Consider the following 21,307-nt stretch of genomic DNA (forward strand, 5'->3'; position numbering starts at 1 on the left):
AGGAAGTGGTGTTGGCACCGATACAGGGAGGCAGTGTGACTCCAAAGGAGAGCTTTTGTTTAAAATCAATAGAAGGTGCATTGTGCCTGTTCGTGGGATGCTGCCCCTTTAAGGCTCAAGCTGCAGAGGACAGAGGGGATGCTGGGAAAGAGAAGAGAAAAACAGATTCTGTTTCAATTAAGTCGTTTGTCGACTGTGATTGGGAGCCTTTTTCTGGCCTTTCCACTACTAAGTAATATGTTCTTGACAAATACATGATGGATTTTTTGCCCAATCACTCTCTGGTCTGTAGTGCTACAGCAGCAAGGTGCAATTTTCAACTGTCCATAGCTCATGGGAAGACATTTAAAGGAAACCAGTGCGATACTTCCCTTGAATTTAAATGAGAGCATTGCAGAAGCCACTGATGCAGGGGGGAGGCTTCAGTCTTTTGATACATTCTGTTATCCCCCTGAGTAATAATGCAGACAACATCCAAAACTGAGGTCACTATATATTCATCTTGTGAGCAAACTGAGTTTGTGGGCAGGTGAGAAAGCTCTGCGAAGGGAAAGAAAACAGCATTCCAGTGACAAGTCTTTTACACTTTCCCCCCAGCAAGCTGGGTACTCATCTTATCGACCTCGGAAAGATGGAAGGCTGAGTCAACCTTGGGCCAGCTACCTGAATCCAGCTTTTGCTGGGATCGAACTCAGGTCGTGAGCAGAGAGTTCAGAACACAGTACTGCTGCTTTACCACTCTGCACCACGAGTTGTGAGCTACTGCATAAATTAACGTGCCTTGGGGGTCATCCTTCCTGAACTAAGACAAAAATGTGTGGGCTGGAGGCTAAAAATCTGTGAGCTAGCTCATGCTAACTCAGCTTAGAGGAAACACTGATGATGACATCCGGGGGGGGGCTAATATGCAAATAAGTTCCTGCTGGGCTTCTTCTACAATAAAAGCTCTGGTGATTTGCACCCGAGCATGCCAGGTGTGCTGGCTTTCAGGCTTTCAACTTTGTTAGGATTTTGTGAGTGAGTGAATGAATGGTCATGGTCAAAGACCAGCTCAAAAGTATATAAGCATTTCAGTTTAAAGGAAGACTTTAAAAAAAAAAAAAAGGTTGTGGATTTGTATGATGAAAGCCTCTGTGCCCCAGATGTTCACATAAACCCTTCTTCTCACAGGCCTGCCATGTGGAGGGCGGGAGTGCAGGGCTCATCCCCAGCCAGCTGCTGGAGGAGAAGCGAAAAGCTTTTGTGAAGCGCGATCTTGAAGTCATGCCATCATCAGGTAAAAGGTGCAACCTCCTCCGTAAGAACAGCACTGAAAGTGTGGAGGGGGACAGGCTGGCTTAGTCACGTTAATGAGCAGCCATAGAAACTTAGAGCAGTGTGTCAGGCCCTGGGTCACAAGAAGGGTTGCCAACTTTGGGTCAGGAAATACCTAGAGATTTGGGGGTGAAGCCTGGGGATTTGGGGGAAGCGAGGGTCCTCTGCAGGGTTCAATGCCATAGAGTCCACCCTCTAAAGCAGCCATTTTCTCCAGGGGAACTGATCTTGGTCATCTGGAGATCTATTGTAATAGATCCAGGTGCTGTTTGGAGGTTGGTAACCCTAATTCACAAGTTACAGTTGCTCAGCCTGAGCAGAAGGATAAATAAACTGGAAGCTCTTCTGTCTTGCCACACCCTTGTTAAGGATTTCCCAGACCTTGACTGGCTCCTTGTCTAGCAGTCTGATGGACAGGGTGTCTTATATAATACTTGAACTAGGCAAACCTCAGGCAGGCAGATTCTTGCTGGTAACTCAAGTTTGTCTGGATCTTGTCTCAGCCTCAAGAACAGAAAAGTCCTGCTGGATCAAAGCAAAAGTTCCAGCTCAGCATTCAGCAACTGCTTGGGGCGTTCTTCCTCCTGCAGCCCATTGATTGCTGTACCTCCACCATTGCTACTTGCCCTGCTTCTGGCCTCCCAGGTCTCTTGCCACCATCCCACCCTGGATGAGCATTCATGCATGTATCTCTCGCTTGCAGCAGCTGGTCCATCTCTCTGCTTACCCACTGCAGCATTGTGAGAGAGGCCGGGCAGGCTCCAATTGAAATTTAGCACATGTGCATGGTGCTCTGTAGCGTAAGGAAGGCAGAGCATACATGTTTAAACAGGGCTTGAATTCGGCAGGAGCTCACAGGAGCACAGCTCCTGAACCCCCAGCCAGGGTCTGCATGCAGTGGGGAGTTCTCTCCCCTCTGCACACAGATCCCAGGGCATATGCAAATAAGATATGCTACTGAGCTCCTGCACTTCTTTTGTTTTACAAAATTACCTCTCTGTTTAAATAAACAAACAATATTTTGAAATGAAAATAGTTTTATATTGTAAACACGTTAAAGACTAGTTAAAGTCTTTAATTAAAGACCGATTAAAAAAAAAAGGTAATGGTAGTCCCCCTGTGCAAGCACCAGTCATTTCCGACTCGGGGGTGACGTTGCTTTCACAACGTTTTCATGGCAGACTTTTTATGGGGTAGTTTGACATTTCCTTCCCCAGTCATCTACACGTTCCCCCAGCAAGCTGGGTACTCATTTTACTGACCTCGGAAGGATGGAAGGCTGAGTCAACCTTGAGCCAGCTACCCGAACCAGCTTCCACTGGGATCAAACTCAGGTCGTGAGCAGAGAGTTCAGACTGCAGTACTGCAGCTTTACCACTTTGCTCCACAGGGCCCCAAAACCAAGTTTACCTACAAGGAAATGGGGCTGGGTGGGAGAGCTCAAGTAGGACATGAAGGTAACAGCCCTTCCCAGTCTCTGGTGTTCAGAGGCATACATGAAACGATGAACATTTCATTGGGCTTTCTTGCTGGTAGCTGTTGTTAGACCTTTCATCTATGAAGAAGTCTTGGCTCCCTGAATGAGGGAGGTGGTGACAACTCCAGGAAGAGATGATGATTCCTTGAAGTTTGTGCCCGGTAACTGCTGTTAGAGATGGCATTCCTGGACAACACTTGTAGCTCCTTCCCTTGGAACTCAATTCGTTCCTAGTCAGGAAGGTGACAGAGCATAGCCTTTGGGGGGGGGGGGGGAATCTTTCATAACCTCTTTCAACTGCTCTCACTTTCTCCCAGGAACTGCCTGTGCACAGGAAAGTTTCCCATTATAGACTGCTTCCTAAGACCCTCTCCTGAACTTTCTTTGTGTTTCCTTCTCCTCCTGGCAGGTGCCTTGTGCGGAAGCCTCAGTGGGAAGAAGAAGAAGAGGATGATGTATCTGACCACAAAAAATGCAGGCAAGGGCTCTTGACAAATTTCTCCATTTCTGCCTAGACCTGTCAAGCATGTGGCCCGGGGGCCAAGTCAGGCCCCCAGAGCGCTCCTATCAGGCCTCCGAGCAACTGGCTGTCATCTGCTTACTTCTTCCTCTCTCTTCTTTCCTTCTGCATCACAGCTTGCTTTGCTCAATCGCAAGGAGCTACAGAGCTTGCTCAATCGCAAGGAGCTACAGAGCAAAACCTCTGTTTTCTCCATTAGCTGAAGTTCCTCCATTGGGGAGGAAGGGGCAGGGCCGGATCTAGGGTGGGGGCAGAGGGGGGGTGCTTGCCGCAGGTGCTGACGGAGGGGAGGGCACTAAATTGGACATGGAGTCCATTGTAGGCTATGGGACCATAAGGAAGAATGGCCCAAAAGGGGGAGTCATTTTTTAATTTTGCCCCCCCTCAAAAAACATATAGATCCGGTCCTGGGAAGGGGAGGAGGGATAACTTGCTTTGCTAGGCTCTCTCAATCGCACAGCAGAGCCTCTCTTCCTTCTATTGTCTGAGGCTCCTCCCCCTCCTCATCCCCTGGGGAAAGAAGGAACGAGCCAGAGCTTGCTTTGCCCAGTTCCCTGGATCCCATGAGAGAAATACAAAGAAAGCGCCTTTAAGAACAAGTGTTAATGTTTTAAAGTGTTTTTTTTAAAAAAATCTGTAATTGTGTTTGTCTGTGTCCTTTATAAAGTTTATATCACTGCTACCTAATCTTAAATAGGTACACACATGGCCCAGTCCGACATGGCCCAGCCCGACAATGTCGTATTTGGCCCTCTTAACAAACGAATTCAACACCCCTGATACATGTGAACAGATCCAGTCATTGCTACTCCCTGGGGAAGCCTGTGATTGTAGGGGAAGCAGAGATCTTTTAAAAAGAGTTCTCAGCACCTGGACCAAACTACAATTCCCAGAATTCTTTGGGGAAGGAACTCTTGACCTAGTAGGTGATCAGCACTGCACACCGTTTAGTGAGTTGTCAACATAGAGAAAAGGAACCAGGATTCACCCTATGATAAGCAATCAGCACAAAGAGAACTGACAGTGTTTACATTTAAAAGAGAAGATCTGTGTGGTCTCTGCTCTCAGGAATCTCTCATGCACCCCCACAAGACCAGATTTATGTTTAGCCTTGGTTGCAGGAGGACTCATTTGTTATAAAAATCATTCTTTCAGTTGACACACATGGCTCTGTGGAGACTCATTCGAAAGAATAATGCTCCATATTCATAACGCTGAAATGATTCCCGTTTCTCTGAATGCACATTTGCTTGCAGAAATTCATATCCTGCTATTTTTGTGACCGTATCCCCAGCCATCAATGTTTTCAGATTTAGGAGTTGGGGGTAGGGGATGGAAGAAAATCCTCAGTTTGGCTAGCTGGTACTTTGTTTCCTTAAAAATTCATTGGTAGGATTTTTCAAGTACATTTTAAAATTAAATAAAGGAAACTATTAAAAGTTGTTATTTCAAATTTTGAAAGTAAATTATAAATTAAAAATTAGCTTCAGGGTTTAATGAAGACATGGAAAGTTCAGCCAGGGCAGGCATGTTTTGGGTTGGATCCAGCATCCTTTATTACTGCGCTCGTCTCACATGGCTTTTGTCCGTGCTGGTCCCACAATCTCCATCATACCCTTTTTTGGATGGTCATTGATTGTAATCAGAGCTGAAATTCTAGCAGGAGCTCCTTTGCATATTAGGCCACATACCCCTGACATAGCCAATCCTCCAAGAGCTTGCAAGGCCTGTAAACTCTAGGAGGATTGGCAACATCAGGGATGTGTGGCCTAATATGCAAAGGAGCTCCTGCTAGAATTCCACCCCTGATTGTAGTATCTTAAATGTGAAATGCTGGCCTCGGCCATGATTAAACTTCTAATTGGTGAATTGGGATGGTCAAAGGGGGTCATCTCCTCCCTTTTTTACCAGAAGAAAAGCTAGTTGGAAACCGTTCTTTGGCTGGATCCTATCTAATGAATCCTGCAATGAAAGATTTGTGAAAATGGGTGCGCTTAACCTCTGTGGTTTTCCCAGACACTCTAGCCATTTGGGAGGGAAAACTCACTTGAGGGGTGATGTGACCATGCTCTTCACATACCTGAAGGGATGTTCCACAGAAGAAGGCAAGAACTTGTTCTTCTCAGAACTTTTTTTGAGCAGGAATGCACAGGAACTCTGTTCCTGCTGACTTGGCGTCAGGGGGTGTGGCCTACTATGCATATGAGTTCCTGCTGGGCTTTTTCTACAAAAAAAGCCCTCTGTGAAACAATGATGATGTCAAGGTGTGGCCTAATATGTAAGTGAGTTCCTGCTGGGCTTTTTCTACAAAAACAGCCCTGTCTCTGCTGTTCCACAGACTAGACCCAATGGGCTCATGCTACAGGAGGAAAGAATTCAATTAGACATTAGGAGACACATTCTTGCTGGTAACAGCAATTCAGCAGTGAAACATTGGAGGTCAGTGGGCTCAATAGAAACTTTCAAGAAGAATCTGGACAGCCACCGATCAGGAATGCGGTAGTGTTGGATTTCCTGCATGGACAAGGGGGCAGGACTTAGATGACTTACAAGCCTCCTTCTAACTCAAAGACTCAATGATTGTGTCTCCCCTGCCTTACAGTGAACAGTGATTTCTGTCCCTTCCACTGCAGAGTTTGACCGCCATGAACTCTTGATCTATGAAGAGGTGGCCCGCATGCCTCCTTTCCGCAGGAAAACTTTGGTGCTCATTGGTGCCCAAGGGGTCGGCCGACGCAGTCTTAAGAACAAGCTGATCATGTCTGACCCATCGCAGTATGGAACCACCATCCCATGTAAGTCTTGGCTCCCTTTCAATGGGATGGGGAAGTCAATCTTTGCCCTGGAGTTCATCACCAACAGGTTTATGGTGTTCTGCCACATAATGCCTTTGGATTATTTCAATCTGCTTTCCTATTTTTGAGAGACGTGGTTCAAAGAATGCTTTGCAAAATCCATCATCATTGCGGACGGGAACATGTGGCCCTTCATGTGGATAAATATAGCATGTTTCTCAAATGAATTGCACAGAGGTGAATATTAATGTCATGACAGGGTGGATCCAATCATCTTCCGGGTAGCTTTCCTCTAGGCTAAGGAGCCTCCTCCAACTTAAGTGACTCTTCATCTTCATCTGAAGAAAGGTTCAGTAGATTGGAGGAAGGCTTCATAACCCAAAAGTAGAGGCCAGGTGTGTGAGAGAGAGATGCCTTCACGTCACAGCCAACTTAATGCAACCCTGTAGGGTTTTCAAGACAATAAATGTTCAGGAGCGGTTTGCCATTGCCTGCCTCTGTGTCATGACCATGGTATTCCTTGGAGGTCTCCTGTCAAAATACTAGGACTGATTCTACTTAGCTTACAAGACTTGAAGAGCCCTGGCCAGTCTGGGCTATCCAGGTCAGGAAAGGCAGGGTATCTGTATTTAAACAAATTAATAAAAAACGTTGCTCAGTGGTAATGTTCCCTCTAAGCTCAAGAGTCTTGTGAGCAAAAATTCTGCTTTGTGAGCTACTGGCATTAAAGTTGTGAGCTGCTGGCATTGCAAACTACTGCATAAATTAGGGCGCTCTGGGGTCATCCTTCCTGAGCTAAGACAAAAAAGGTGTGAGCTGGAGGCTAAAAATCTGTGAGCTACTATAGCTCACGCTAACCCAGCTTAGAGGGAACCCTGCTCAGTGGAGGGATAGGACCAATTGATGACTGAAGGTCTATTTGTGAAAAGTGGCTTTTGGATTGTTGACATTGTATGCTTTTTTTTTTTTTAAAGTCTATTTATTAAGAAGTAAGTCATATGAAGAATATTTATTATAATCAAAGATTTCAGGTTTTCACGGCTGGTAACATCATTAGGGTTTGTAAAATCTTTCGGGCTCAAGTGCCGTGTTCTACTGGAGAATGTTTTCCTTCCAGACGTTTCGTTCTCAGCTGCGGAGAATGAAACGTCTGGAAGGAAAACTTTCTCCAGTAGAACACGGCACTTGAGCCCGAAAGATTCTACAAACCCTAATTTATTATAATGTCTGCTGTTCGCAGGTATTTAAACTGGTTTGTTGTTGTTTCCCTCCAGGGACTGATCTGCCTCATTTTGTTTTAGTCTGTGGACTATAGGGTTGCCAGCTCTGGGTTGGGAAATACCTGGCAATCTTGGGAGTAGAAACTGGGGAGGGACCTCAGTGGGGTATCATATCATAGGGTCCATCCTCCACGGCAACCATTTTCTCCAGGGGCACTGATCTTGGTCGTCTGGAGATTAACTGTAATAGCAGGAGATCTCCAGGTGCCGCCTGGAAGTTGGTAACCCTAGAGGTTGAGAAAAAATTAAGGTTCTGAAGTGTTTACCTTATTGAGGGAGAGTGAGTGTCCCCCTAGGTTTCGTGCTGCTCACTTCATTTGCTGGCTTCCTTGCAGACACTTCCCGAAGGCCCAAGGAGCACGAACAGACGGGGCAGGTGTATTGCTTCGTGACTAGGAACGAAATGGAGGTGGACATCAAAGGAGGTCGCTACCTGGAACATGGCGAGTATGAGGGGAACCTCTATGGGACCAAGATTGACTCCATCCATGAAGTCATCGAGTCAGGCAAGATGTGCATTCTGGATGTCAACCCACAAGTAAGTCACCCTTTTTTTTACTCATTTGAAAGTTGGACAGGAAGTTGGATTGATAGATGAGATGGAGGGTATAATATAGTGGGTTCAATGCATGGAGGAGATGAGGTTGCAGTGATCATAGTTCTTTATTGAGTTACAGCATGGTAACTAGTAAGCTAGAAGACGGCAGAATGGGGCCAACTTTATACAGTCCTGGGTTCCTGCAGTAGAATGCCATTGGATCGTTTGAACCAGCAGGGGGCTTCTGATTGGACCAGGGCAGCAGGGATTTGGATCCTACTGCCCATTGCCCTTGAGCCCCCAAGCTCAGTCCTCATGACTTCAATGAGCCAGGCAGGAACACTGGTAAAGGAATATAAACATGAGTCCACATGCACAACAGAGGGGAAGGTCGTGTAGAAGGTCCCTGTGATCTCATGTACCAGGAGGATGTGTCCTTGCTGTGCAGCTATGTCCTCTGTCATTATGATATATTTGGATTCCACCATCATTATTTCTATGTCTGGAATTATAACTACTGTATTTACTCAAAAGGGAGAAGACCCTGAGTGTAAGGCCACCCTCTCTCAAAAATATTCTACACAGAGTTTTTAAAGTATTATTATTATTGGGCATAATTGTAACCTCTGCTTTGTTTTATGGTATGCCTGAGGAGGGACTAGGCTTAAATCTGAGTAAATAAACACTATACTTGCCAGTCACATTGATACCCAAAATGACTGTACATCAATTTCTCTGTGAAAGTAGCCCTACATGTCCAGGGCCCCAGGAAGAAAAGGAGCATGGCATTTCTCCAAGGGATCAAACAATGTAGTTGTGAGGGACTGGTACCATGAACGATGGATTGTACATAGGGTTCCCAACCTCCCGGTAGGACCTGAATATCTCCCAGAATTGCAACTGAGCTCCAGAGTGTAGGGATCAGTTTCCCTGGAGAAAATGAGGGTGGACTCTATAGAATTATACCATACTGAGCTCCCTACCTTTCCCTGGTTCCACCCTCAACTATCCAGTTTTTCCCAACCCATGTTTGGCAGTCCTAGCTGTACAACATGTAGCTGACTGAAAGCCTGCAGGAAAAGAGAGTGTTCAGTAATGCACAGTGGGAATCCTTGAATGGAAACACATGAGAGTGGGAGAGGCTGGGTTGATCCACCAGGATGTGATCCGATGACACACGATGCAGCAGCCTCCCTGAAGTTAGGCAGGTGTGAGTTTGGTGGGTGCTTGGATTGGGGTATTGCTTGGGGAATCCTATGATTGCACGGAGTTCCATGGATGGTAGATGCAGACCTTACATTCAGCAGGTGCTCACAGGAGCACAGCTCCTGAACCTTTCTGAGGGTTCCCCCCCTTCCTCCCCACCTACCTTGTCCATTGAATAGTAGGTGCAGCTGCATAACGATGTAATTGCCACTGTGAATGTGTCCCATGTTGCGCACAGCTCCCGGTACGATGCCATACCTATGACAGTTCCTTATTCTTCCCCCTTCCTGTCTTGAATGCTTGGCCAGGCTGTGAAGGTTTTGAGGACTGCCGAATTCGTCCCCTATGTGGTGTTCATTGAAGCGCCAGATTTTGAGACGCTACGGGCCATCAACAAAGCGGCTTTGGAGAGTGGCGTGGCTACCAAGCAACTGACGGTGAGATTTTTTGTTTGCCAGCATGGCACTGGGTGGAAATGTGCAAAGTCCTTTTTCAGTGGCGTTTTTTGACCTGGGCTTGGTTACAATAACACCATAAAGTCTACCCTGCAAAGCAGCCGTTTAGCATCACATAAGCAAGGATGGTAGCAAGGTGTTTTTTGGTAGAAAAAGCCCAGCAGAAGCTCATTTGCATATTAGGCCATACCCCTGATGCCAAGCCAGTGGGAATTGTGTTCCTGCTAAAAAAAAAAAAAAGCCCTGGGTGGTAGTATGAAGAGAGGGGAGATCACTCAGAAGCTCTGTTCATTCAGAGCCAGTCTCTACACTCCTAATGTGAGGAATCCTGGGGTGAACTGTGGCAAAAATGCACTTACTTGTCCTTTTGGCCATCCCTCTAGGATGCTGACCTAAAGCGGACAGTGGATGAGAGCTGCCGGATCCAGCGGGGCTACGGGCATTACTTCGACCTCTGCTTAGTCAACGACAACATGGAACGGACATTCCAGCAGCTGCAGCAGGCCTTGGAGAAGCTGCACAGCGAGCCGCAGTGGGTTCCTGTCAGCTGGGTGTACTAGAGGGGAGTTCCTGCTTCCCTCCTTCCTGTCCTCCCAGCCTTGGGAGGCCATGACTTTCCCCATCTCCCCACATGGCCAAGGAACCCGGACTTCTCCCCTGCCCCCTAGCAAGTCTCCTACTTGGCCACCTGTTCCTTTTTCGACACGGGCTCATAGAGGTCCAGCCAATCCCACCGGAGCAGAGTTGGCTTTATTAGTTTTCTTTTTCAAGGATGGTGCTTCCTCAGTCCATTCCAGAAAACCTCCAGCTCACCAAGAACCATTTTCTATGACTGCCACAGATAGGTGGATGTTCTCTGTTTACCTCCACCCTCCTATCACAAACGACAGGAAGTCTTTTCATGAAGCTTCGAGCGAGCAGGGCTACCAAATACCCACAATGCCTTGCGACGTCTCCTTGGGCTGATTTTGGTTCTTGACTGGTCCGAAGTCAGACAGGAGAGTGGGAAAGACAGCATCTCTCTGGCCACAGCTAACTCACTGCCAAAAAACCTCTGCTTTCTAGATGGACCCGCTCTTTGAGATTGCCAAAAGAACTGCCGAGTGGTGTTTCTTTTTCCCACTTTAAAAAAAAATGAAAGAAAAAAGAAAAAGCCTTGCCTCCACACAGGCTTGGTCTGTGCAATACCACTGCGAGATTTGGGGGGAGGAGGTTGGGGGGATACTCGTGGGAAACTGGGGCACATCCTTACAAAATGTGCAAGCCCTTGCGAATTAAAATGGGACAGGATAAGTTTACAGTAGGAGCTTTGGCCTCGACTCTAAAGCCGATGGATCCTGTCTATGATCCTCAGTCCCCCGTACACTTTGACATCAAATCGCTCCCTTAGCCTCAGTTTTTCTGTCACTAAAATGGGTCTGATTTTTTAATTTACTTACACCATATTTGCAAAGGTGAATCCCTTGTAGCCAAGGAAGCTGGCTGTGATTTAGGATTGAAAGTCACACATGGGCAGATTGGTGGCTTGGAAGAGGTGCTGCGGGGTTGCCAGGGTGGGCAGGCTGGCAAGGAAAGAAACAATAGAGATTTTAATTCGCCCATCCAATCTCGTGCTAATATGCCCTGCCTAGTACTGGAAACTTTGCTTTTGTGATCTCCACACCTGTATTTCCTCATTACCTATCTGATATTTTCCTACACTGCATCCAGATTAAGTTGCCAGCCTCCAGGTTGCCGACCTCCAGGTGGGACCCAGAGTTCTCCTGGAATTACAACCGATGTCCAGACAAAAAAGATCAGTTCCACTGGAGAAAAAGGCTGCTTTAGAGGATGGAATCTATGTGGTGTAATACCCCATTGAGGTTCCTCCCCTCCCTCCCCAAACTCAACCCTCCCCAGATTCCACTCCCAAATCTACAGGAATTGCCCAATCCAAAGTTGGCAACCCTACTCCAAACAGATTCCATTGGGTTGATAGAGGGGATGGGGGCATGGCCTTTAGTCTCTTTAAATGTTGGCTTTTCTTGCAGGGGTTCCCGATTCCAGAGTTCTGCTTTCTCCAGCTAGGACCAAGGATCACTACCTCACTTACTATGGCAGCTCTTAATGGCAGCAGGTGCCACTGCAGGGCGAGGGCAGATCCCTGGACTCAGGTGTTCCCTGCAAGATAAAGGAAGAAGGGTCCACTTGGAAGGGTTTCCCACAGATCTGTTTCCGAGTTATTTACTTGCTTTCAAACAGGCAAATCCTGTTTTTGTTTTCAGATGTTCATCGGCATGACGGTGGCTTTGGGGGGAAAGTGTTGGGTTTGGTATGTTTCAGGTACCGGGCAGAGAGTCCCCTGTGATCATTTTTAGATCCCGTACCGTGTCCTTCCCTCTTGGTTGAAACCACAGCATTGCTGCAGAGGTCCAAATAGCAATATCGCCATCTGCTGGGAGAGAAGCAAATAAGCACATGGCACCTTTAGCGCTGTTCTAACAACTCTAAAATGCACTTTGTACAAAAATGAGCGTGGGGGGGGGGGGGTAAGGGTTAGAGGAACTGTGAGTGGTCACTGCTGGGAAGGGTCCCTGTGGGAAACAATGGTGATGTCAGGGGGTGTGGCCTAATATGCAAATGAGTTCCTACTGGGCTTTTTCTACTAAAAAAGCCCTGGATGGCACAATCCAAAGGCAAAGTCAGAAGGCAGCCCAAGGTCAAGTTATATATTCCAGAGGCAGAGTCTAAAAGCAGCCCCAGAGTTCAGGTAACAAGAATTCCAAGAACAGATAACCAAGCAGGCCAGGCAACTAGTCGGGCCATCAGCAGGACTGCAGACAAGTTGACCCCAAACTGGTTCTAGTCTTGCAGCAGCCTTGTATAGTGGGGTTCCCTATGGGCCATGCTGGCCTCACATGAGGCTCTGCTCCACAAGCTGAGTCTACTCATGAAGAATGGTCAGGCTCAGATAATGTAACGGGGGCAGTGGAAGAGCATCTGTTTGGCAATCAGAAGGCCCCAGGTTCAATTTCCGGTATCTCCAGTTAAAAGATCTGGCAGCAGGTGATGGGAAAGACCCTAGTCTGAGACCTTGGAGAGCTGCTGCCAGTCTGAGTAGACAATTCTGACTTTGATGGACCAAGGGTCTGGTTTGGTATAAAGTAGATTCATGTGACTTATTGGTTTCTCCGGCCATTCCCTTGTCATAAAGGAGGCCTTGGGCTGCCAATTGTGCACTCCTGCTCCCAGTTCAAGCCTCAGCCCCTGCCACTAGGCAAACTGGGTGATTGCCTAGGGTGCCAGCCTTCGGGGGGTGACAAATTGGGTGCCCCCCATGTTACTTAGTGATGTTCGAGGTGCGGGGGTGGGGGGCAGAAGCTAGCCTTGCTTAGGGTCTAGGGCCAGGCCTGACCTCAGCCTTTGCCTTTCACTTTCTCTGCTCTTGGAGTCCTTCAGAGAACCATAGTGAGCCTGGCAGTGGGTGGGTCATTGCTGGGATTTCCTGGCTTGAGGGCCGTGTTGGATGAGGGGGTGGTGCCAGTGCTGGCCCAAGGTCCTTTCAGGGAGGCTCTGCAAAACCAACCTCACCGACAGATCAGCCAGGGTGGGGCTCAGGGGCTGGTTGCCTTCCTCCTCTCATGAGGACTCATCCTCCCATGCTGCCCCAGGGCACTCCATGACAGACAGAGATTGGTTCCTCTGGAGGAAATGGCTGCTTTTTAGGGTGTAATCTATGGCAGGGATGGCCAACGGTAGCTCTCCAGATGTTTTTTGCCTACAACTCTCATCAGCCCCAGTCAGCATGGCCAATGGCTGAGTCAGCATGGCCCAGTCAGCATGGCCAATGGCTGGGGTTGATGGGAGTTGTAGGCAAAAAAAAAACATCTGGAGAGCTACCGTTGGCCACCCCTGATCTATGGCATTATACCCCACTGAGATCCCTTCCCAGGCCCCACCTCAACGATTCAGGAATTCCCCAACCTGGAACATGTATGGTAATCCTAAACTGGGTGGGGCAGGAAATCTCTTTATTTTTTTTTAATGTGGATTGGTTGTTGCATGACAGTCCATGAGATCCCCTTAAGAGAATCCACATCCTGCAATGTTGACATTTGTCAGGGGAAAGGAAGAGCGGGGTCCACAAGGTGTGCATTTGTCCCCCTTCCGCTGTCTTTTCCAAAGCCAAATGGCTTCACTGAAATCTTTTGGGGGGATCCTCACATTTTGCATGTTATCAGGACTTTGATGATTCCTATATTTCAGGGCTGCTGCCATTTTGAAATGGTCTTTGTTGTTGTTTTTGCTCATTGCAGTATGTCTTGGGGGTACCAGATGATGACTCCTCTCATTTTGTTGGGATGTTCTTTTCTCAAGCAGTGCAGAAACCTGAGTGTTCCGTTCAGTTTATTATTATTACAGTCATTGACCAGAACATGTGTGTCATTTAGAACAATCTTAAAAGTACCTTATAAAAAGTCCCACAAAGAGTCTACATGTTAAGATTAGATGACTTAAGGGTTATAACAGTAAAAAAGAATATAAAAGATTATTATTTAACCCTTTAAATCTTTTAAAAAATCGCCTTAAGATTTGTTAAAAGATTTACAGTTTGGCCTATTTGTCTTGCTTTTTGCATTCTTTATAAGCTTGGGAACAGAACCTAGCCACCTGTCTTGTTGTCTGGTGGTTCCTGTCAGACAGAAGATAATCTAATTTGAGTTTATTTGACCTGCCAGGGAACCCTTCCAGCAGCGGGCTGAAATCAGAGTGATGTGTGGAATGCAAGGATGGAGCCTTAGTTTCATTGCCCTCACCATTGTCTGTTGGCTCTGATCTTGTTGTGCTTGGTTTCTACTGCAAACACGGGCACTCATGCAAGGGGTAATTTCCAGTGGTGCATGTGGAAATATCCCATAGGTGGATGACTATAGGCTTCCTGTACTTTCCCTTGTAGCCCAGAAAAGAAGATTTGGAAGAGTGAAGTTTCCCTGTTTCCTATACCACAAACATTGAAAAATTGTTTGGGGCACAGTTCCCTCTTCTGCACTGCTCTTAAAGGTATAGGGATCCCTCTTGGTAGCATGAAAGGAACTTATGGGAAAACAGTACAAATCAGATTTGGCATGAATACAGTTCCAATGAGCAGAAATTCCTTATTGGTGTACATCACTTTCGCAAAATCTTTTCCTCCAAATAGAAAGAAAATCATTTGATCTCGGACCCTTTTTCCTCTCCTCCTTAATCTTTTCAATAACCACTTGCCTTTCTGTCCCACGACTCTCTTGTCATGAAAGGCTTCCAAATCCTTTTCAGGTCCTCTTTTATATCCCACAAAACTGTGTGTGCATGAATTTTGACTTTGTACAGATAGCTAACCTAGAAGACAGATTTATGTATCTTTCACTTTTAAAAAAAAATGGAGTATGCTGTATATTTAAAAAAGAAACAAAAAGTCTATATAGATGGCTATTGATATTACATGTTAAAAACTATTATGAACTGTAGCATCCCTTTGGAAAGGTCCAGAAGAAAATATGGTAGATATTGTAGGAAAACTTAGTTGAAGCTGGGGGGGGAAACAGTATTTTAAAACGGTGGCTTGGATCCACCAGAATATTTCCATGGATGGAAGGGTTTCTATCCACAGAGAATGACTCCCTCCCTTCCCTTCTTCTTCTGTAGCCCAGAATGATCAAGTGGGAAGCAAGAAACTGCTTTCCACTGCCAGGAATCCTTCAGTCCATGGGAACACTTTGGTGGGTCCAAGCCAGTTATTCCATTGTTTACATGGATTTGAATCTAAGGCGAGATGCCTCCTTCCCTTCAGAAAATCCTGTTTACCAGGGCTTTTTTGTGGCAGGAACTCCTTTGCATATTAGGCCACACCTCCTTGATATAACCAATCCTCCAAGAGCTTGCAGGGCCTACTGTAAACTCCTGGAGGACTGGCTATATCAGGGGTATGTGGCCTAATATGCAAAGGAGTTCCTGCTACAAAAAAAGCCCTGCTGTTTACCATTCAAGTTGCATGGAGGATGGTCACCTTGTGACAAAGATCTGCCAACGATTCCACGCCTTGCCGGTACAAACCATCCAATGAGTACAGTTTGCACTAGCATGCTGAAATGGGTAGATTTGTGCAGTAAGTAGCAACATCCAAAGGGCTTGTCACAGGAACAGCCTCCATACATGAGTGCTTTGTAGGTGGCCACCAACCATACAGGCAATAATTTGCCTGAATTAGGCCAGCATAGATGCAGGTGTATATTATTGCAAGCTTCTTCCTACCTTGTCTTTTGAGTTGGGCTTCTAAACACTGGGGCACATGGGGGGTTGGGGCCCAGCTGACTTTTCTGTTGGTGAAAATGAGAGGAGGGTAGCTCATCTGACAATGAAAAAGGCTGTGCTGGGGATCCCTGGGCTTGCATGGACAAAAGGCACGTGACGGGGCCACCATAAAGAAGAAAACTGGATGAGGTTGAATGAAAAACAGCTGGCTGATTCCAACCGTTTATCATTCTGAGTTTGGAACACTTTGTATCATGGTTTGTTCCAAGTTTGCATTGATTCACATTGACTAAATGAGTGCTCTGGAGTGTCTTTTATAGGTCAAGGGGAAGGCTTGATGTTTGTCCTGTCTACTGTGTCATATGGCCTGTGAAAGTCCTTGACTTGGTTCAAGTATTGTGTTTTAATTAAATTACCAATGGCTGGAAAGATTCCCCCTTGCACTAAAGTCCCTGTGGAAGTGTGTGTGTGTGGGGGGGGGGGGACCCTGAACCTCTCACTGTCCCTTGGCTCCAAGTTAAACATTTTGAGTTGGATTCTATGACTCCCTTCCACTAAATTGGAGAGTTGTTGCCTCTTCCTTCAAGGAAGAAAGATTTTCTCAAATGGAGAATGACTATTTTTCTGACGGAGAGAGGCTAGCTCTGGTAGAGAAAAGACTGTCTTGAAGGAAGTCCCTATGGCTTTTTTTTGAGCAGGAATGCCCAGGAACACAGTTCCGGCTGACTTGGCATCACGGGGTGTGGCCTAGTATGCAAATTAGTCCCTGCTGGGCTTTTTCTACAAAAACAATGGTGATGTCAGGGGGGTGTGGCCTAATATGCATATGAGTTTTTGCTGCGCTTTTTCTTCAGTAAAAGCCCTGGAAGTCCCTGTCTGTTGCAGGAAGTTTTGGGGGGGAAGAAGTTATAGGCATATCTTGAGAAGTATCTCTGTTTGTGCAAGATACCATGGAAGCAGTTTCTGAGCACTGTAAGGCACTGGGAAAAAAGCACTAGGTGTGTCAGAAGATCTTAAGCAATCAGAACTGCACTAAGTTTGTTGGAGCCGCTCATGCATAGGTTGGACTGCCAACCTCCAAGTGGCATTTGGAGATCTCTTTCTATTGATCTCCAAATGGTCAAGATCAGTCCCCCTGGAGCAAATGGATACTTTGGAAAGTGGAGTCTGTAGCGTTAGACCCTGCTGAGACCCCTCCCCTCCCTAAACCCCACCCTCCCCAGGCTCCACCCCCAAAATCTCCATGAATTTCCCAACCCAGCGCTGTCAACTATATTCATGCATCATTGAATTCAAACCCATGGTTGTGTGAGCACAGGCTGTTGCAAAAACTATGTCAAAACTAGGCTCTGAAACCATGGTTTGGTTTATCAGCCATTGTTACAGTGCAGTCCTATGCAAATTTACTCCTGTCTAAACCCATCAAAATCAGTAGGCTTAGACTGGAGTAAATCTCAATAGGATTACTTCATCTTAACTGTAGTTTTGCATGGTGTTTGCATGTCGATGTCCTGGTTTGTTCCCAAGCGCTGCTATCTCTGGCTGCAACATGAAGGTGGTGGAACCAGCATTTTTCGAGGTAAACCAGGATCTGAATGATAAACCACGCAGCAAAAGTTGGTTCAATAAACAAACAACAGGTCAGGTCTTTTTCGAGCAGGAATGCAGTTCTAGCTGGCTTGACATCAGGGGTGTGTGGCCTAATATGCAAATAGTTTCCTGCTGGGGGTTTTCTACAAGAAAAGCCCTGACATACTTGATTGACATATTTAAATATTCATACCCACCTTTTCTCCACACTGAGAACCCAAATCATTGCCCTCCCTGCCCCATTTTACCCTCACAACCACAATCCTGTGAATTGGGCAAGGTTGTGAGTGACTGGCCCAGGGTGACCCAGCAAACTTTCATGGCAGAGTGGGGATTCCGAAGCCAATTCTTCTAACGTTGATTTCACTTGCAAAAGACCTACACTGTACATTCTCCCAGTTGGATTATTTTGAACGCCATCTTGGTTTAGGCAGCATGGAGTTAAGGATTGTATTGGGAGCAGAAGAACAGAGTGTTTCTTTCCGAGCTCTTTATTCTTTTCATGACCCCACCCCTCTTCCGCCAGCATGAATTCAGATTTGATGTGCTAGGAATATCTTCTAAGATGCATCCGAAAATACAGAACTGGTTGAGGTTTTGCTTTGACCCCGTTCTGCATGTCCAAGCCTACTGACGATGTCAACTTGTGTGGACTTGGATCCAGTCGATACAGCTGGCTGTTACCGACCTGGGGGTTTTAACTTTTGGTATGCCTGATTTCTACATGATGAGAGTGAATTGAAGCATGAAGACCACCACCTGAGATTCTTTCTCATATGTTGTTTTGCTCATTGTGACTTAAATTTCCTTTTCCGTGCTGTGGGGCTGGCAATGACCACCATTTTGCCTGGTCACCCCCTGCTTACAGTCCTGAAATATCCACCCTCATCATGTACATACATCTGGTTCTACAGCTGCTCTAGGCATGTGTTCAGGGCCAGATTAATTAGGCCAAGTAGGCACTGGCCTATGGGTCCCCATACCTTTAGGGGCCCAGGGCTAGCTTCCCCCCACCCCAGTTTTCCCCCTGCTTGCAGCCCTCCCAGCCTGCACATACAGCCAACAACTGAGCCGCTCTTTGCCTGACTTGCCTGCTGCGGCTGCTGCTGGCGTTGTTGCCAAGTTTGCCTCTCTCTGCCTCTTCCCTGAAGCTTTGTCACAGGGGCTTTTGAAAAGGTGCCTGCAGGCAGTGGGGTGGGCGCTCCTGACTCTGAGATAATTTGCGAGGCCCCCCCCCCCCCGATTTTGATTGCCTAGGGACCTCCACGGGGTTTAATCTGGCACTGCATGTGTTCATTTCTGGGCCACATTTCATGCAATGTTTCATGCTCCTAGAATGGCCTTCCTGCTTGTGCTCTTGCATATCAAAAAGGTTGTGTGGGAACTGCCCACAGAGGAGGATGGTGGACCTTCATCATCATGCTAGGATCCCCACACGGCACTCTCCTGGGGGAAAAAAAACATTGGAGTGGGTGAAATTGATTTCCTGTGTCTCTATGGAGGATTCCTTCATAAAAGGAGAAATTAATTTCCTCTGTTGTACACTAACAGATATTTCCCTCCCGTATCTCTGTCTGTGGAGCTAACTACACATGATGCAAAAATGCAGAACTAAAGCTCTAGGGGGTTTTTAAAATCCAAAGTAGGAGAAAACTGTTGCCGGTTCACTTCACTTCCATTAATCAGCTATCTCTCCCGTTCTAGTTTTTTCTGTTACTACATGGCCATTTAGCATCCCTTCCCATCATCTACATCATCCAGGGCTTTTTTTTTTTTTGGTAGCAGAGGCTCCTTTGCATATTAGGCCACACAACCCTGATGCAGCCAGTCCTCCAAGAGCCTACAGGGCTCTTCTTGCAGGGCCTATTGTAAGCTCTTGGAGGACTGGTTACATTAGGGGGTGTGTGGCCTAATATGCAAAGGAATTCCTGCTACAAAAAAAGCCCTGACATCATCCCTTTCCTCCTCTACTTTCCTGTTAAAGCCATCTACTCTTCTGTCTTATTCCTCTGGATGTTCCTACATTTTCCATTTATCATTCCATTTTTATCCCACTTCTCCTCCATGGAGCTTGCGGAGGGGCATACAGGGTTTGACCTTCCTTCATGTTGTCTCCTATGAAGTAGACTAGGCTGAGAACAGAGTGTGTATCTGGCTACAAAGCACCCACAGTTCCATTCTCAGCAGTTACACTCTTCTGAGACTATTGACTTCAGAGGACTTCGATGCCACTCTCCCGAGGACTATACTGCCAATGAGCTCAATGCTCTAATTTGAACCTGAGGCCTCTGATCATGGCTATATGATGGCACATAGTTCAGCTGTTAATGGTAGTATCTCTCTGTTAATTCTTCTTCCATTTGACTTTGGTTCATTCTTTGTGTATCTCGATGTATGCCTCTTTCTTCACCGTTTCTATATTAACTCTGGGAACTGCTCCTCGACCCTACCTTACTGGCCTGAAATACAAACATAGCAGAGGGTCTTGGCTTTTCCTTGGCATTCCCGGCATTCCCGCCGTAAATATCTGGAGTTGCAAGGCCCAAATGCATCCTGTGCTCCATGGTTTTGTTCTTTGGCATCTCCATTTCCACTCTTCAGGGCTTTTTTTGTCGCAGGAACTCCTTTGCATATTAGGCTACACCCCCCCAAGGTAGTCAATCCCTCAAGAGCTTACAGTAGGCGCTGTAAGAAGAGTCCTGTAAACTCTTGGAGGATTAGCTACATCAGGGGTGTGTGGCCTAATATGCAAAGGAGGTCCTGCAACAAAAAAAAAGCCCTGCCAGTCTTTCTCTAGAGATTTGTATTCCACTTTCCTCCTTAGTGGGGATCCAAAGCAGTCTAGCATTGTTGTTCTCCCCTCCTTTGTATTATCCCCATAACGACCCTGGGAGGTCGTTTAGGCTGAGAGAGTGTGATTAGATGACCCAGTGAATTTCTATAGCAGACTGGGGATCTGAGTCTGGGTCTCTTGAGTCTAATCTGACATTTCAACTATTATATTATGTTGGCGCTCGAATCACGTTGTCTTTGCCAGCTGCTTTTTCCTTGTCTGTTCACCTTGTTTTTTCTGGCCCTGATCTCCACCCACCTCTGGAGGCTCCTGATCCAATACCCCACCTATAATCCACTGGGTTTCTCTCAACATGCCTACAGTTTTAATTTCTCCATCCATCTGTTCTGCTTTAAATTATTCCCCCCCCCTCCCCTCAATTTAGTGTTCCTCTTTATTTTATTGGGAGAGGGGCATATGTAATTCTTGCTTCCAGTATTGTCTCAATGACAACAAGGGCTATAAATGGACTTTCTTCTTGAGCAACAGTTTTGCCATTTTAGGAACAAAGAAAAAGACACACTTGAAACGCGGGATGAAATGGCAAGAATGTCGATTCTAAAGAACATTCCTACTCGATGGACTCGATAGCATATTCATATCTCTCCTGCACGTTTCCCTTATTAGTTCCAGTTGAATATTATTAGTATTTTTAAAATTGCTCTTTTAGTCTCTCTCTGTGTATGCATGTACACATAAACCATGCAACAGAGTCCCAGACTGGAATTGCCCCTTTTTGTTCTCTTTCTGCAGCTATTCCATTGTTGTCTTCCTTGAATCATCTGGGTGTTTTGTTGTTTTCAAAAACAGTGTCTTGGTTAAAGAGAAACATATTAGTGTCTATGTTTCTGCTGGAAGTTCTCTTGAAAGTGTTTTCTGTTTCTATAATAAGGGCCATTTTTAGAGTATTTCTTAAAGGCCTGGCAGATTCTCTTCTACTGTCTTGGTGAGTTCTCTTACCCAGGCTTGGCAAAATGAATTTTATGGGGAAGTCTCACTCAAGGTCTCCTACTTTGAACATTTATTGCT

The 21,307-nt window shown here is 46.3% G+C and overlaps 1 protein-coding gene across 4 annotated transcripts in view; it reads left to right on the forward strand.

Moving 5' to 3' along the window:
• Positions 1-10,732, forward strand: part of MPP2 (MAGUK p55 scaffold protein 2) — a 73,056-nt gene extending 62,324 nt beyond the window's left edge. For 2 of the 4 annotated variants that reach the window (XM_060256303.1, XM_060256300.1), the window contains exons 7-12: positions 1,171-1,276; positions 3,201-3,269; positions 5,945-6,106; positions 7,722-7,924; positions 9,439-9,567; positions 9,969-10,732. In XM_060256303.1, the coding sequence (XP_060112286.1) occupies positions 1,171-1,276; positions 3,201-3,269; positions 5,945-6,106; positions 7,722-7,924; positions 9,439-9,567; positions 9,969-10,145 (846 nt within the window). In that variant the 3' untranslated portion in view covers positions 10,146-10,732. The remainder of the gene's footprint in view (positions 1-1,170; positions 1,277-3,200; positions 3,270-5,944; positions 6,107-7,721; positions 7,925-9,438; positions 9,568-9,968) is intronic. The other 2 variants (XM_060256302.1, XM_060256301.1) reach the window with 1 other exon arrangement.
• Positions 10,733-21,307: the final 10,575 nt, after the last annotated feature.

Source organism: Heteronotia binoei, chromosome 15 (genome assembly GCF_032191835.1).
Source record: "Heteronotia binoei isolate CCM8104 ecotype False Entrance Well chromosome 15, APGP_CSIRO_Hbin_v1, whole genome shotgun sequence".
NCBI classification, from domain to species: Eukaryota; Metazoa; Chordata; class Lepidosauria; order Squamata; family Gekkonidae; genus Heteronotia; species Heteronotia binoei.